We start from the raw sequence: 15738 nt of genomic DNA, 5'->3' as shown, positions 1-15738 counted from the left end.
AGACAACAGGCTGAAGTCAGGAAATGACCAGAACTTGTTAAGAACAGTTGTTTTCTGAAACGGTTACAACTGAACTGATTTTTGTGAGCCTTCCCCAATGTTTCACCCACTCTAAATCCTCACACTTCTAAAACACTCCGTTTCAAAAAGCAGGGATGATCTGGAAAGCATCAGCGAAGCATTTTAGGAAGAAAAGGAACAGCAAAGCTTTGATCTCTTCGAATTTGCTGAGCTGCTTCTGTGCTGAAGATATTGCCAGATGTCCTCTCAGACAGCAGCAGCGAGCTCTGCCAGTCCCAACCACTTGGCACCACTCACAGCACTGCCCTGGCTCGGGTCCTGGCATACAAATGGGCAAAGGAAAGCAATGGAAAACGGGATGGTAATGCATCTTACGTTCACATTCCTCCACGTCCAGGTTGAACTGCTGCAAGGCGCCCAGCGTCAGCTGCCGCACTTCGGCTTCCAGCAGCAGCTGCATCAGCGAGGTGGACAGGTGTTTGCATGCTGACATGCAGGCGGTCTGTGCCACCTTCCCCTGCAAAACAAAAGGGAGATGTATGAAGGCCCAGGAGCCCGCGTTTACAGCACTAAGCAGCCCCCGCCATCACATCCTACTGTGGACAAGACAACAGGCCCTGTTTCATTTGATGGCCTGCACGGATTGCATGAGGTAACCTGGTTGATAGGTTAAAACGGTGGGAGCGGTGACAACTCAGAACTGCAGCCTACAGCTCAAATTGCATTTATTTACACTGCACAGTATGAGTTTCAAAATCCCATTCCAACAACGGAGGCACTCAGCTCAACGAGAGCTCTTTCCTGCACGGCATAGGGAACGCTTTGCTCCTTCACCAGGTTTGGTCATCCGTGGTGCCAGCAGAAATGACTTGGGTCTGTGGAGCAAGGGACACGAGCAGGCTCCTTGGCATGCACCCTGCATTGCTGGAGGGACACTGTGATGACCACAAACCCACGCTGCAGAGCTGGAGGGACACTGTGATGACCACAAACCCACGCTGATACTCTTCTGCCTACTTCCAGCGCTGTGTGGCACCATCCAGACACAGGTGAGGAACAAGGAGAAGGAAATGTCACATTGAGGAAGTGCTGAAGCTGTGTTGGCTTGGATAGGATTGGGGTGAGGTGGTTTCGCCCCGATGGGCAGCTCAGCTGTACCACAATGCTCCCTCACTGCCCCCCCTTCAAGGAAGAGGGGGAGAAAATAGGATGGAAAAGGGTGCAAAGGTTGAGATAAGAACAAGGAGATATCTGACCAGCTATTGTTACAGGCAAAACAACAGAGCCAGCATAGGGAGATTAAGGTAATTTATTGCTTGTTAGTACAGATTAGAGCAGTGAGAACTAAAAGTTACCCACAGGCACCTTCCCTCATCCACCCTTTCCCTGAGTTAGGGAATGGCAGTGGTCAGCCCGTAACATTACATCTCTGCTACTCCTTCATGGTCACTCTCTGCCCCTGCTCCATGTGGGATCCCTCCCCAAACAGATCCCACAAAGGCTGCCCACAGCTCTTCAAGCACTGCTCCAACACAGCTCCATTCCACAGGGCCCATCCTTCATGAACTGCTCCAGCACAAGTCCACATGGATGGCCCCAGCCTGGGCTCTGCTCTTGCAGGAACCCTCCATGGGCTGCAGCCTCCTCCAGGCCACATCCACTGCTGCACCACATCTGCTCAGAGCGGTGCCCATGGGCTGCAGGGGGACAGCCTGCTCCTCCATGGGCCCCTCCTGGGCTGCAAGGAGTTCCTGCTCTGTGCCTGCAGCACCTCCTGCCCTCCTTCTGCACCTGCCTGTTCCATAGAGAAGGTGACCATCAACACTTGGCTCCTCCAGTACACCCCTACTTCATGGGGAGACCTACAGGGCCAACAGGCTGGGTCAGTCTGGAGAAGAGGAGGATCAGGAGAGACCTCAACACTCTGTACAACTCCCTGCAAGGAGGTGGTAGTGAGGTGGGGATTGGCCTCTGCTCCCACGTAATGGGGATAGGATGAGAGATGATGGCCTCAAGTTGAGCTCTTCCATGGCAGCCTACAGGTCCCTGAACTCCCTGAGACACCAGGAGAAGACAGAGGTGGAAAAAGTCCTTTCTGTGAGCAACACGTATTTCCCCACCCACCAAATTGCAATCAAACCTTTGTGACAAGCTTCCAAACCAGGCAGCAGACTTTTGTTCAACCTACTTGAATTTCTCCCCTCATTTACAGTTCCTCAAAAGACTTCCCTCATTGCTTGGGTCCAGAAGTTGCATCAGGATCTACATAACAGGCTTCTGTATGCAGTGCAGGTGTGGAACATGCATTAAACCCATAAAAATGTGCAGTTCTAGCACGGAAACACAGACTTACAGAAACTCTTTGGCCAATGCTGCATGGAACCATCCACAGCTCAATGCCTGCAACCTCCACGACAGCACTTCTGGTGGTGGGGCTGCCATGCAAACAGCCGTGCTTGAGCTGGAGATTATGTTTTCAAACGCACACAAAAGGATTTAACACGCTCTCTTGGAAACGAGGAGTGGCTTAGGAGACATTTACAAGCATTGTACAAATTGTACTCGAACTGGGATTAAAGTGGGGGTGGATCACAAGTTTCATTACCGCAGCACGGACAGATGAGCAGATTTTTGATACATGAACTGGGAAGTACTCTTGCCAGCTTCACCAAGTAGGTTTGGATGCATGGGCAACATCCATCTTCAGCAGCAGGAAAACTTCCTTTGTCATTAATAAGAAAGCAGAGGCACGCTTGGAGGGCAGGGCACTCCATCTCCATTGTTTACTGCCGTTCCCAGGCTCCGGCAGCGTCCATTACTCACCTCAGAACAAACACCTTTGCTAAAATTAAGATGAAACATGGCAACCATAAAGTTTAGCGCAGCCACGAGTTTTTGCTTTTCATCATTTCCTCGCACCGTTCTGACACACTGGGTTATTTACAGTGCTGCTCGGGCTCATTCCTCAGCCCTGTATGCAGTGGAAGCACGCTGCTATCCGACCACCATTTTTCTTCATTACTTCCAACAGACACTTTGAATCGTTTCTATGCTCCGGGTGTTTTGATGTGTTGTTGAGCAGAAGGCTCAGTCTTGGTCCATCCTCTATGATCCTCACACATCATCCTCTCCACCTGCAGTCCCACAGCTGTTCCCCAGCCAACTTGAGACCCCTTGTGATATGCAACTCAAACCCAAAGCGGACTTTTCCTTCTCATCACCCACTCTGCTTGGAAGAGAACCCAAAAGTCCATGAGCGTGGACACAGGCTGCAACCCCAGAGCAGCTGAGACAAAAACCTCCATGGACGAAGTCAAAAGGAAAACCCACAAGAAGGTTTTCAGCCTCAGTGAGAAAAAACATAGTGTAAGACCCTCCTTGTACACCAAGTAAAGGTTGGATCAGCAGCACGGAGGTACCTAAAGGGTTACCTGTGCCTGCAAACACACCTGCTCTGCTGCATGCATTCCTCCGGCCAGCCAAGCTTGCCCAAAGAGAGAGTGAATGACAAGCAACACTGGGAGGGTGAGAAGAACAGCAAATAGTTGAAATGAAATGTCAAGTTAATAAGCCAGACGCAAGGGAGACGGGAGGGAAAAGGCAATTTAATCGTCATGCCCTGACAGCACAACAGCTCTGCAGAGCCTTCGTGGCAGAAGCAGAGCATACAAACCATACAAGCATACAAACTCACAATTACTGGATGAAAGATAAAAGCATACGCAGGTACTTTTAATCCATTCTTCCTCCTGTTTATGAGCTGAGGGCCTGGAGATGCTTTAAATCACTGTGATAAAGGCCCAGTTGGGGACAGGAGGTCCTCCACCATGGGGCACAGCTGCCTGGCACGCCAAGGTCTAACACCTTTCCAGAATTTATGCTCTTTCAGTCTTATAAATACAGATACAGACAGTGACAAAGACGCCACTTACAGCAGCTCTCTGCAAGATCAGCCACTGCACACAAACATCAATTTTATAATATTTTCCCAGAAACCAACTGCAATACCTGCTTGATAAGCAGTTGTTGCTGGTAGGAGAAAAATCAAATGAGGACATTGATCGATTGCTCCTAACAAGGGGTTCTATTTCTCTTTCCTCTTCCAGTTCCTACTGTAGTTCCCAGGATGGCGGCAGTGATCCAAGCCTGTGATTGACATGTTTTTTCCTCCAAACCTCCAAAATCATTACCAGCCCCACCTTGAGCAGTGCCACAACATGTGCCTTGGCTTGGAGGTGTCAGGGCTGCCCATCACAGATGCTGCTCCTACAGAACCCTGCTATCCTGCTATGGTTCGGAGGAACCAGAGACGCATGCAGATATGGCACTGAGGGACATGGGAAGTGGGGATGGGTTGACTTGATGATCTTAGAGGAATCTTAAGGATTCTATGCTGTCTCCTCCTTGGGGACCTACAAAAGCCATTGGATATGGGCCCAGGTACAACCAGGAGTCCCTGCTGGGGCTGGGCTGGACCAGAAGGACCCAGATGGATATCCAGCCTCAGCCAGAATGGGCTCCTATGAACTGCCTGCAGAGATGAGAGTAAAACTAACACTCTGAAGTCACCAACAGCTCATTTACCAACATGACAGAAAACAGAGGAGCTTGAAGTCAACAAGAAAACCTCTATCGCATCAGTTGTTTACTTTGCAAACCTCACAAAAGCTGAACAGGATTTGTGTGGGGCAGAACTGGGTGGTGCATGAGTACATGCGGAGCTCAGCTGCTGAGACACCCAAGCACATGCCCAACTACCCTTGCCCATCTCAAACATGGCCAGCAAAATAGCAATTCTCTTCCTGAGCACACCATCAACAGCCGTGGGTTTGCTTGTAACCTTTAATGGGTCTGTAACTGCTTTTTTTCCCCACGCAGGAATCCCCCTGTCCACTGCCCTCAGTGCAACCCCCTTGCAGCTGGGGTCTGCAGCTGGTGTTTCCATCACAGGCAGGTTGAACATTAGAACATTAGAATTTCTCCTCCAAAAGTCAGGCACTGGCACAGCTGCCCAGGGAGTGATGGGGTCACCATCCCTGGAGCTGCCCCAGAACCGTGGTGATGTGGCACTGGGTGAGTGTGCATGGTGAGATGGGTTGGGGTTGGACCTGGGGATCTCAGAGGTCCTTTCCAACCTTAATGACTCGATGATTATGTGACACCTCTCAAGGTGATGCTGCCCATTTGGTGCTCCCAGAGATGCACAGAGGCGTGATACCCAATGAATACCAATGAATAGCCAATGAATGAAGCAGCAGAGCCAAACCTCCTGATGCTGTCCCCAAGATGCAAGCCATAGGTGCCACACATCAGCACAAACAGTACTCCTTGAACCAAGCCCCACTGAGTCAAACACGCTGCAGGAAACCAGCCATGAAATCATCTCATTTCAGCTGCATTTCATCCTTGGGCAGCAGATTAAGCCCTTTGGGTTCCCAGGAGGCAGGAGAAGGTCAGTGCAGAGCCGGCGTTGCTCACGGTAGCGTATTTGTTTGAAAATAGCAAATATGTTAACAATTAGGGAAGGGAAAAGCTGAAAGGCTGCCTTGTTAATTAAGGAACTTGCTATCAAAGGACTCATTAAAAGCTACTGAAACGGAATGGTTGTTAAAATAAATACCCATTAATCTTAGTGTGCAATCAGGAATCGGTTGCCGCTACCCACCTCGTTGCAGGGCTGGGGGCTCCCGGCTTGCACCAACTGCTGCAGGCTCCAGGGAGACCCATGGGGACCCATCCTGCATCACCTCCACCTCCAAAGGGCCGCCGCTGCCTCCCACTGCCCCTTACCCCCATCGCAGAGCGGGCAAAGCGCAAACAAAAGTCCCATTGTGGCACTGCTAACGCTTCCGTCAGCTCACCGAAGGACTAATGGGATATTGCCACGAGAAACAAAGCCTGACAGGTTTCAAGCAATCCCAGGGTTTGCAACTGTTGTGTTTTTATAACAGCAGGATTTGTTTTCATCTGCCACAAGCACCGGGACTGCTTTGGTGCAGTACGCTCAGACATGCAAATCCACGCGCTTGTGGGCAATAGAAAAATGGGCAAAATAAATATGGAACTCCTGGCATTACAAGTCCACTCCGTTATAAACAACACGACTCATAGAACCATACAATCCTTGGAGTTGGAAGGGACCTCTGAAGGCCATCTAGTCCAACTCTCCTGCAATGAACAGGGACAGCACAGCTAGAACAGGTTACCCAAGGCCTGACCCAGCCTTGCCTTGAAAGTCTCCAGGGTTGGGGATATAAATTTTACTCCATCATAGTTATGAGTCAAGAATACTGGTTTGGACAAGCAAATAAGGCACTGTGGAAATCCTAGAGCCTGCAGTGTAAAACTGCTTCACAGCACCTTGTTCCCTTCCTTAGTCCATGAGCATCTACCAGCGGACCATAAGCTGGACTCATCCCAATCATCTTAACACAACGGTTTGGCAACATAAAACCTCAAGGAAATGATGGCAGAAAGGTCAGCTCCCTCTTCTTGCTATTTAGACTATGTGTTCTCGTATCCTGCCCACAAATAGGTGCAAATGAAACTGCCACCATCATACAGCTCCTCACCGCAGCGAATGCATTGAGAGCAGGAGGATGTAATCAGGGCTATTTAAGTTTTCCTTCTGCAGAAGTAAACTGAGTTATCTTGCAAATCTTTGCCACTTTTGTGGGCAAGGTGGGAAAAATCAGGACTTTTTTGAGGGGAATATTAGGAAATCAGCTTTGCTGTCTTGGAGCCTCTCAGTGTGCCCATGCCTGCCTGGTTTGCCATGGTCTCAACACCACCCTCATTAATTCCTCTGCATTTTAAACTAGGGCAGGTGAGGTTTAGGTTAGATATTAGGAGAAAGTTTTTCACTCAGAGGGTGGTAAAGCACTGGAACAGGTTGCCCAAGGAGGCTCTGGATGCCCCATCCCTGCAGGCATTCCAGGCCAGGCTGGATGTGGCTCTGGGCAGCCTGGGCTGCTGGCTGGTGACCCTGCACATAGCAGGAGTTGAAACTGGATGATCATTGTGGTTCTTTTCAGCCCAGGCCATTGTATGATGATGATTCTATGTCCAACATGTTCATCCCTATGGGATCGGTTTCAAACCAGGGATCCAGAGAGCCACTCCTTGTCTACAACGGCTCAGCACCTACAGTGAACAGCAGAGCTCAAACCTGCAACATCCCAAATCCCACCAAAAGGAATGGTGCCCCCAGCTGCAAATTACACAGCTGGAGGTTATATGGCCTTGGAATCTGCCAAGGAAAAGAAGCAGAAAGCTTCCAACCTGCAAGAGAAAGTCAGTGGTGAGCAACACTCATGCAGTGCTGTCAGGAAAGGGACACTCCCAGACTTGTAGCCAACCTGGTCCTTCACATTGTTTGGGGGAGCTAAAATTACAGGTTTTTTTGGTGCTCAAATTAATGAAAGAAGAAGCATACATCCTTCTTTGAAGAAGGCATTTTGGATCCAAAACTCAACTGGGACCTCTGTGTCTCCAGCCTACCCCACAAAACCCCACCCCATCCTTCTTGCCCTTATGGGAGAAGCTGTATTGCCATCAGCAAACCACCACATTTAAGCAAACTGACACCACTGAGGCACTGCCATGCACTACTCTGATGAAAAAATGGGGATTCCTGTCCCAGGACTCCAACCATCCCTGTCATCTAACAGCCACGATCAAGAGACAGCTCTCCACCATGGAATCTCAGATGCCACCTATGAGCAGCACCAGCCTGCAGGCTCAGACCATAGTGAAACTGCCACCACACAAAAATAAACCAGACAGCCAGTTGTGCTGACCACTGCAGTCTGATACAAAAAGCCCTGAAATTCCAATAAAAGAGAAAGAAAAATAGTTTGGTTCTGCTATGGATCACCAAGGCCAACAGCTGGAGGCTGTTCTGGGTGAAGCTGGAGGGAGCATCAACACCAAATGGTGTTTAATTTGGGCAGGGCAAGGTTGTTCCTGCATGGCCATGGAAAGGAGCAGCCCATCACATACTGCATGCATTTCCTCACAGGAAGGAGTGAATATCTTCAACAGCAGAAGCACAACTCAAGGATTTTCTATCTGTGAGAAATCATGGGAAATGCAAATATGGGAAACAGCAAATCACAGAATCATAGAATGGCTTGGGTTGGAAATGACCTCAAGGATCATCAAGCTCCAATTCCCCACTACAGGCAGGGCCACCAACCTCCACATTTCATACCAGACCAGGCTGCCCAGGGCCCCATCCAACCTGGCCTTGAACACCTCCAGGGATGGATGGGGCATCCACAGCCTCTCTGGGCAGCTGTTCCAGCACCTCACCACTCCCTCTGTCAAGAACTTCCCCCTGATACCCAACCTAAATCTTCCCTCCCTCAACTTCAAACCATTTCCCCTTTCAAAGAGTTGATTCCCCTCCTGTCTGTAGGCTCCCTTTAGGTACTGCAGGCTGCAATGAGGTCACCCCACAGCCTTCTCTTCTCCAGGCTGAACAAGCCCAGCTCCCTCAGCCTGTCTTCATAGCGGAGGTGCTCCAGCCCTCTAACCATCAAAAGCAAGGCTTCAACACAACCCAAAACGTATGGGCAGAGCACACCACAACAGCTAACAGTTCTCCTTTCCCAGAAGGGAACCCTTTGGCTTTGCCACATGGTGGGGATTGGTGAGGCATTGGAACAGGTTGCCCAAGGAGGCTGTGGATGCCCCATCCCTGCAGGCATTCCAGGCCAGGCTGGATGTGGCTCTGGGCAGCCTGGGCTGCTGGCTGGTGACCCTGCACATAGCAGGAGTTGAAACTGGATGCTCATTGTGGTCCTTTGCAACCCAGGTCGATGGTTGGATGCGATCACCTTAACAGTTCTTTCCCCTGAATGAATCCACACTCCTCAGCTCTCCACCATGGAAAAACACGATGTCCAAACATCACAGGTACCTCTAAGAAGGAACGAAGCCCACAAACAGCCTGCGTTTAATGAGACTCTGTTCACCCAGGAGCAGCCGTCATCCCTCCTGGAGCTCTTAGAGCCGTGCAGCCCTCGCCGTGCTCCTCCCCAGACCCCGTGTCCATGGGGTGAGGCTTCCCAAAATGCCTGACACAAACCAGAGCCCTGGCCCGACAATTATCAGAGAGCAAAAACTGGAACGAACGAGAAAAAAATAAATGACATATTTCATCCTCCCTCTTTTGTGGCTTTTATTTTCTTTTGTATTCGCTTTGGGAATAACATTCTTTCCATTGGGAAGAGTCTGATTTTCCATTAAATACAAAGCAGCTGCCATTTTGGAAACAAAACGTTGATTAAATGCAGATTTTTTTTTTTTTTTTTAATTTTGTCCCTCATGTACGAAGAGTTTGAACCACGCTCATCTCTGTTGATTTATCGGGGCAAAGCATCTGCCAATTACAGCAGCAGGAAGGCTTAAAAAGAGAGAGTGCACAGAACCGATTCATCTGTACTGTACACTGCTAGCAGTTGGGTTATAATTAAAAGGGGAAGGATCTCAAGGCTGGAAGACCAGCAGGCTGTGCTCAGCCTCATGCAGAGCCCATGCCTTGCTCCAACAGAACCTAGAGCCCAATAGATGCCCACTTACTGCGGTGCCCATTGAGGGCTCGGTGCGTTCTCCATGATGTTCGACTTGGCCTGCTGGAAATGGAACTTGGACGTGACTTCAGCCCCAGATGTTGAGCAGATTGAAAAAAAAAGAGCTCAAAAGATAAAAAAAACCCACTCTGTTTCCAATGCAATTCAGTAGGTTTCTGCTTCTGAACTGGGCAATCAGAGCTGATTGCTGAGAAGTAGTGATCCGCACAAGCAGCATGCGGAACTGCCGCTGTTCTTACAATTTTCCAAGGGCTAAATGTTAATGAAATTTTTATTTCATGTAAGAACACAACTTCTGGTTGAGAAACAGAGAGGAGAGTAAGTTGGATATTAAGAACAATTTCTACTCAGAAAGTGGCGATGCATTGGAACAGGCTGCCCAGGGAGTGATGGGGTCACTGAGCCCGGAGGCTTGGTTTAAGAACCATGGAGATGTGGCACTGAGGGACACGGTCAGTGGGCATGGTGGGATGGGTTGGGGTTGGACCTGGGGATCTGAGAGGTGTTTTACAATCTGAACGACTCTACAGTTCTATGAAAGCTGCAAAACTGAATGGCACCTTGTTTTTTTTTCATTAGCACATCCAGTTCTCCTTATTCATTCATGAAACACCACGAAGAAAGACCATGGCAACCACGAGAAAATCCATGAAGACCCTCATCTTTCAATGTTTTGCTTCCTTTCTCTTGCTATGTAGGCTGCACGGTGCCTGGAGAACACACAGCTCTGTGTTGGCACCCAATGACAGTCACCAAACTCCATCTGCAACCGCTTTCTTCCCACCATTCTGCTCCAGCACTTGACCGTGCATTGATGGTTGAACTTGATGGTCTTAAAGGTCTTTCCCAACTTTAAGGACTCAGTGATTCTGCTGCAGATATGACATTCATCAACATTCCCCTGCGTGCTCCCAACGTCGAAGTCTTGCAAGACTTCAGGTTGCCAATGTATGAAGCCAGAGGAAAGCATATAATGGCAAAGTCTATTATTTCACTCAAATTTGAGTCCAAAGGGAAAAAAGAAACATGTTTTAACATCTGATGGTGCTGCTGGAAGCTCTGTGCTGGGTTCTGGTGCAGGAAGCAGCGGGCGTGTTTGAATTCCTTATGCTGAGGATGGTTTTTTGACTGCCAAATTCCCCGTACCACACATCTGATTCTTTGTGCATGCAAAAGTAAGCATAAAATAGCTTTATAAATCTAAGTTTGTAAAATGAAATCAAAGCCAAACATGCCAAGGTGACTACACAAAGGGAAGCAAAACCTATGCAAGCGCGCACACCCTGGTTTAAAGGATTTATGGGACTGGGCATTTTAGCTTCAATTAATTTTCAGAGTGCTGAAAGCACACAAGAAACCATGTAATTACAAGATAACTTGGCTTACCCAAATCCTACTTAACTAGCACTCGTGGGTTAAGCAGAGGTCAGGCTTCCCCAGCCAACAAAGCTAACTCCACCATATTTGAACGCGTCAGTGCAACCAGAAGTTCTCGTTCCGACCCATTCCTTTTGGCCAGTATTTGGGATCCTGGGGACACCTGAAGAGTGGCACACAGCCCCAGAGCATCAGGAACAGCCCAGACCCCACAGCCACAGGAGCACTGCTCCAGGCATGATCCCATCTTTGACCATGGCAAACTGTCCAACCTTGAGCGCAAACTGGATCGAGTAACCTCAAGAGAGAGCAGGATCTTCCCTGGAGAGCAGAGGAAACACCAAGACAGGATTTTACAGAGGCTGCTCACAGCCCTGTCCATGCCTGTGACCCAGACTCACAATTTGGGGTGTTTTTCTGTATCTACAACACGGAGAAACCTCTAGGATCAGCCACAACTGCTTCCCACCGGACGCTTTAAATGCAGCTACAATTGCTCCTTTGTGCTGCTATGTCGTGCAATCAGATTTTTATTTTTCATTCTCTCAGACAGATTAGTGATTTATTTCCACCAATTAAAACAAACAACCAAGTGAACAAAAAATTAGAGGGGTTAAAAGCAAAATTAGAATGTGTTGCAGTTAAGAACAAAACCAAGAGCAGGCTAGCAAAGTCCCACCGTATAAAGGGATTACTCCATCCCTGACCCTTTCCAGGGGACCTCCAGGTATTACTTTTCATTGATTTACCTTAATGAAACTAATGCACCCCTCTCCGTAGGAAGCTGACTCCATAGCTGTCTAGGCACTGGATTCAATTAAAGAAATAAATACATCTGGCTTCTAAATTGTGCAAAGTCTCAAAAGCCAGAGGCAATGCTCCTTTTTGCTTCCATCCCTCTTGGGGTACACCCCAGGCCCCTGCACAGGATGGGCTGAGCACAAGGGGATACTCAGATCTCCCCTGCAAATCGGTGGCTGCTGGGGGACTGCCACCAAGTTTGACACATCCCTGCCCGCAGGGCCACGATTGCTGTAGGATGGCTCCTTCTTTCCAGAAGCTGGCATTGATGTCAGGCCTTGCTGTTGACTCTGAAACCCTGGAGTGCCCACACAAGGTCTCAGGGCTCAGCTACGCTCAATTTCCAGGCAAAGGGGTGCATGCACCCAACAGCACCGCGCGATGCCGATCTGGCCAGGCAGCCCCATGGGCAGCATGAACACAGAGCAGGGCTACAGGCATAGAAGCAGAAGCTCAGAGCAGGGCAGAGGCACACGACGGCATCGAGAAGCACGAGGTGTGCTTGGTTTCGCACACGGCTTGGCTACAGACATCAGAATAGAAGCAAGAAAGCAACTCGTGAGCAATTTGGGATCTATCTGCTGAAATGCCTTCGCTTTTCTCCCAACACACGCAACAAGCAGAAATGACAACACTTAGAGGCATGCATTGAACCAGAAGGAAGGTCCTGAAAGTCTGCTTTCTAATTGCCCTTGTCCCAGCTGGGAGACAGCAAACACCAAGAGACCACGCTACCCTCTACTGACAGGCTTAGCACCAAGGCCAGGAGGGAGAGCCCTGTTGGGAATGCAGCCTGAGAAGGATGTGTGCTGATCAGACCACAAGGAGAACACAGGAATATATGCAAAGGTCTTCTTTCTTTCAGGTTGAGGTTGAAAATCTCACCCTGTTTTCCCAAATAACAGCTGTTGCCTCTAATGTTTAGGGATACATGGGGCATAACAGGAGGCAGTTAAATGCAATGCGCTCTAAGAGCAACAATTTGGCAATGCTGCTGCAACAGCACGTGCTCCTGCAAGGAAACCCTCTCCTATTGATTCTACAGATTGATCTCAAGCTGAGAGAAAATCCATGCCTGTGCCGGCAGCAGCGGAAGGGATAGGCTTCCACCCAAAGTTAGTTAATATTTTCCTTTCCTCTCTTTCAAGAGCAATGACCTTTCCTGGTTCAAGTCACCCTCTAGCACTGGAGGTGCGAGCGGAGCACAGCACGAGGCGCAGCCGTGTACTCACCGACATGGTAGAGTGGGCATCTACATCCCCCTACAGAGGACAACACAGGGAGTTTGAGTCAAGAGCAGAAGAGAGCAAAGCAACAGCAAGCAAGGCAAGAGAGGTACACATCAGTTATCATGTGTGGGTGCTACAAACCATCGCTGCTCCTCCCCAACTGAGGCACGGGCTGCGGGATGCTGTGGCTGCTCAGTGAATGAGAAGAGCAAAATATAGCACTAAGGAGGAAGAGGAACAGATGAGCCACGTCCCACCAGACGCTGTTGGCCTTGATATTGAACGTGCTGAGCCACCTGGGGCAAGACAACAGCCACGTGCCTCAGCTTTCCCACCTACAAAATGGACGGGATGGATGTCTGACCCCAGCAGGAGGCAGCAGGGATTTGCCCAGAGACATCTACAAAACTCACCCACCTCTTGCAAGGGCAAGGAGATGTTATCTATGCCCAGAGAGGATTTGTGTAAATCTAAGGAACTTGGTTTCGGGACTCATATGATGGTTTCATGATGGTTACTGGGCAAAATAAATTGCCATCACAGAATCCAATGGCTTGGATTGGAAGGGACCTCAAGGATCACCAAGCTCCATCCTTCCTGGAATGGACTGCCCAGGGAGGTGGTGGAGTCCCTGGGGGTGTTCAAGGAAAGGCTGGATGTTGTGTTGAGGGACATGGTTTAGTGGGAGCTATTGGGAATAGGTGAACAGTTGGACTGGATGATCTTTTAGGTCTTTTCCAACCTTGGTGATTCTATGATTCTATGATTCCTGCTGCAGACAGGCCCACCAACCTCCATATCTGATAGTAGACCATCCCTGCCAACCTGGTCAAGACAGTGGCTGGGACAAAGCTCAGTCCTGTGGTGCGTTTATCTCCACGCACAACACATTGCCTTCTAACATTATTATGGAGAGACTCGACTTCTGAAGGCAAAACACAGGTAACCATTCTCTTTTAAAAAGAAAATAAACACTTGGAAAGCTCTTTCTACCCAAGAGCTGCTGGGGCCAGCATTACGTATTTCCAACTGGGAAGAGATGCCAATCTGGTGAATAAGGCAAAATGTTCCATGCGGAGCGTCCGCGGCGTCTGTGCAGTTCCAGCTGAAATCTGTGCCTGCCATCTGGCAAAAATAAGCTCAAAGGGGGGCAGGAGGGGGGAGGGGGGGGGGGGGGAGGAGGAGGAGAAATCCCTCCACTGAACTGAACTGCCCAGGATGGCGGAGGTCGGAGTTTGTTCGATCGCTGAAAGATTGCTTCCCCTTCCTGGGTCACCATCACCTCTTGACCTGCCCTGATTACCTTCCAAAGGAGGTTATCAAGATACAAGACTAACAGAGGATTAAAGGAAACTTAAAATAAAAACAAAACACACCCCTTCCCCCCCACTCTGCTCCCCTCCCCCAGGAAAACATCCTTGCTTTGTTAACCTGACAGTTCACTGTAGGTGTTGACACAACCCTCCATCTCTGAAAAGCTTAATGTCAACAAATCAGTGTGTTTGGAGTAGCCCTGTCAATGCGATTTACATTAACTTGTCTAACAAGAAATAAAAACAACAATCAGCCATCAAAGACAAAAGGCTTTTTCAGGTCATTCTTTTAAAAGTATGATGCTGAAATGTTAATTCTGGAGGCCATGGCCTTTTTCCCTGCTAAAAAACAGCAAACCTTTTTCTTTTTTTTTTTTCTTTTTTTTTTTCCTTCTTTTTTTTTTTTTTAAAGGAAAAAAAAAAAAAGAAAAAAAAAGAAGAAAGAAGTATTTTCTTTTAAAGGAGGCCCGAGCATCCCATATTAATAGCAGAGCAGCAGCAGTAACCAAACCCTCACTGGTTAACACAGGAAGAGGGCAGCCTGGAAGCCAAATGTTAATTATGCTTTTATTTCCACCAGCATGTTATTTGCTTGAGACATTTTGGGCACTTAGCGGAGCATTTTCGAATTGTGGCTATAAACCACCATGAAATTTCATGCAGCACTGGTATGCACCAAAGCCCCGTTAACTTCACCATGAACTTTTCACCCCCAAAGCATTCTGCGATCCCCACGCTCACCATCCCAAGCAGAACTGCAAAAAGCAGAGGCTCTGGGGGCTCCAACTCCCAAGAGAAAGCATCTTCCATCAGCTTTAGGAGTAGCAACCACCATTGGCTTGGGTAGCAGTAGGAGCTGTGACGCTCGGAAGGCAAAATTAGGAATTGCAATCTCTGCTTAAACACTTGGAATTGCAATTCTTGATTGAGGCCCTTGGAATTGCTCAATCTCCACTTCAAGTGCTTGGAGTTGCAATCCCCACTTGACCACCTGGAGTTGCAATTCCTGCTTCAATTTGGATTGCACTTCTTGACTGAACGTTTGGAATTGCAATCCCTACTTCAACACTTGGGAGGTGCAATTCTTGATTAACACTTGGAATTGCAATCCCTACTTGACCATCCAGAGCTGTAATTCTTCATTATCATTTGGAATTGCAATTCCTGCTTCAACATTTGGAATTGCATTCTTGACTCAACATTTGGAATTGCAATCCCTTCTTCAACACTTGGGATTACAGTTCTTGACCGAACACTTTGGTACTGCAATACCTGCTTGACCACCTAGAGTTGCAATCCTCACTTGACCACTTGGAATTGCAATTCCTGCTTCAACACTTGGAGCTGCAATCCCTACCTCAATGTTTGGAATCGTAACCCCTACTTCAAACACTTCGAATT

The 15738-nt window shown here is 48.6% G+C and overlaps 1 protein-coding gene across 1 annotated transcript in view; it reads right to left on the bottom strand.

Annotated features, from left to right (window-relative positions):
* Positions 1-15738, bottom strand: part of EXOC6B (exocyst complex component 6B) — a gene marked incomplete at both ends in the record, with an annotated part of 241370 nt that overhangs the window by 68333 nt on the left and 157299 nt on the right. Inside the window, 1 exon segment of the mRNA XM_079534332.1 lies at positions 397-538. Within this exon segment, the coding sequence (XP_079390458.1) occupies positions 397-538 (142 nt within the window).

This window comes from Tetrao urogallus (assembly GCF_951394365.1).
Source record: "Tetrao urogallus genome assembly, chromosome: 4".
Taxonomy (NCBI): domain Eukaryota; kingdom Metazoa; phylum Chordata; class Aves; order Galliformes; family Phasianidae; genus Tetrao; species Tetrao urogallus.
The sequence above is the reverse complement of the archived record's forward strand: the minus strand, read 5'-3'. Positions and strand labels throughout refer to the sequence as shown.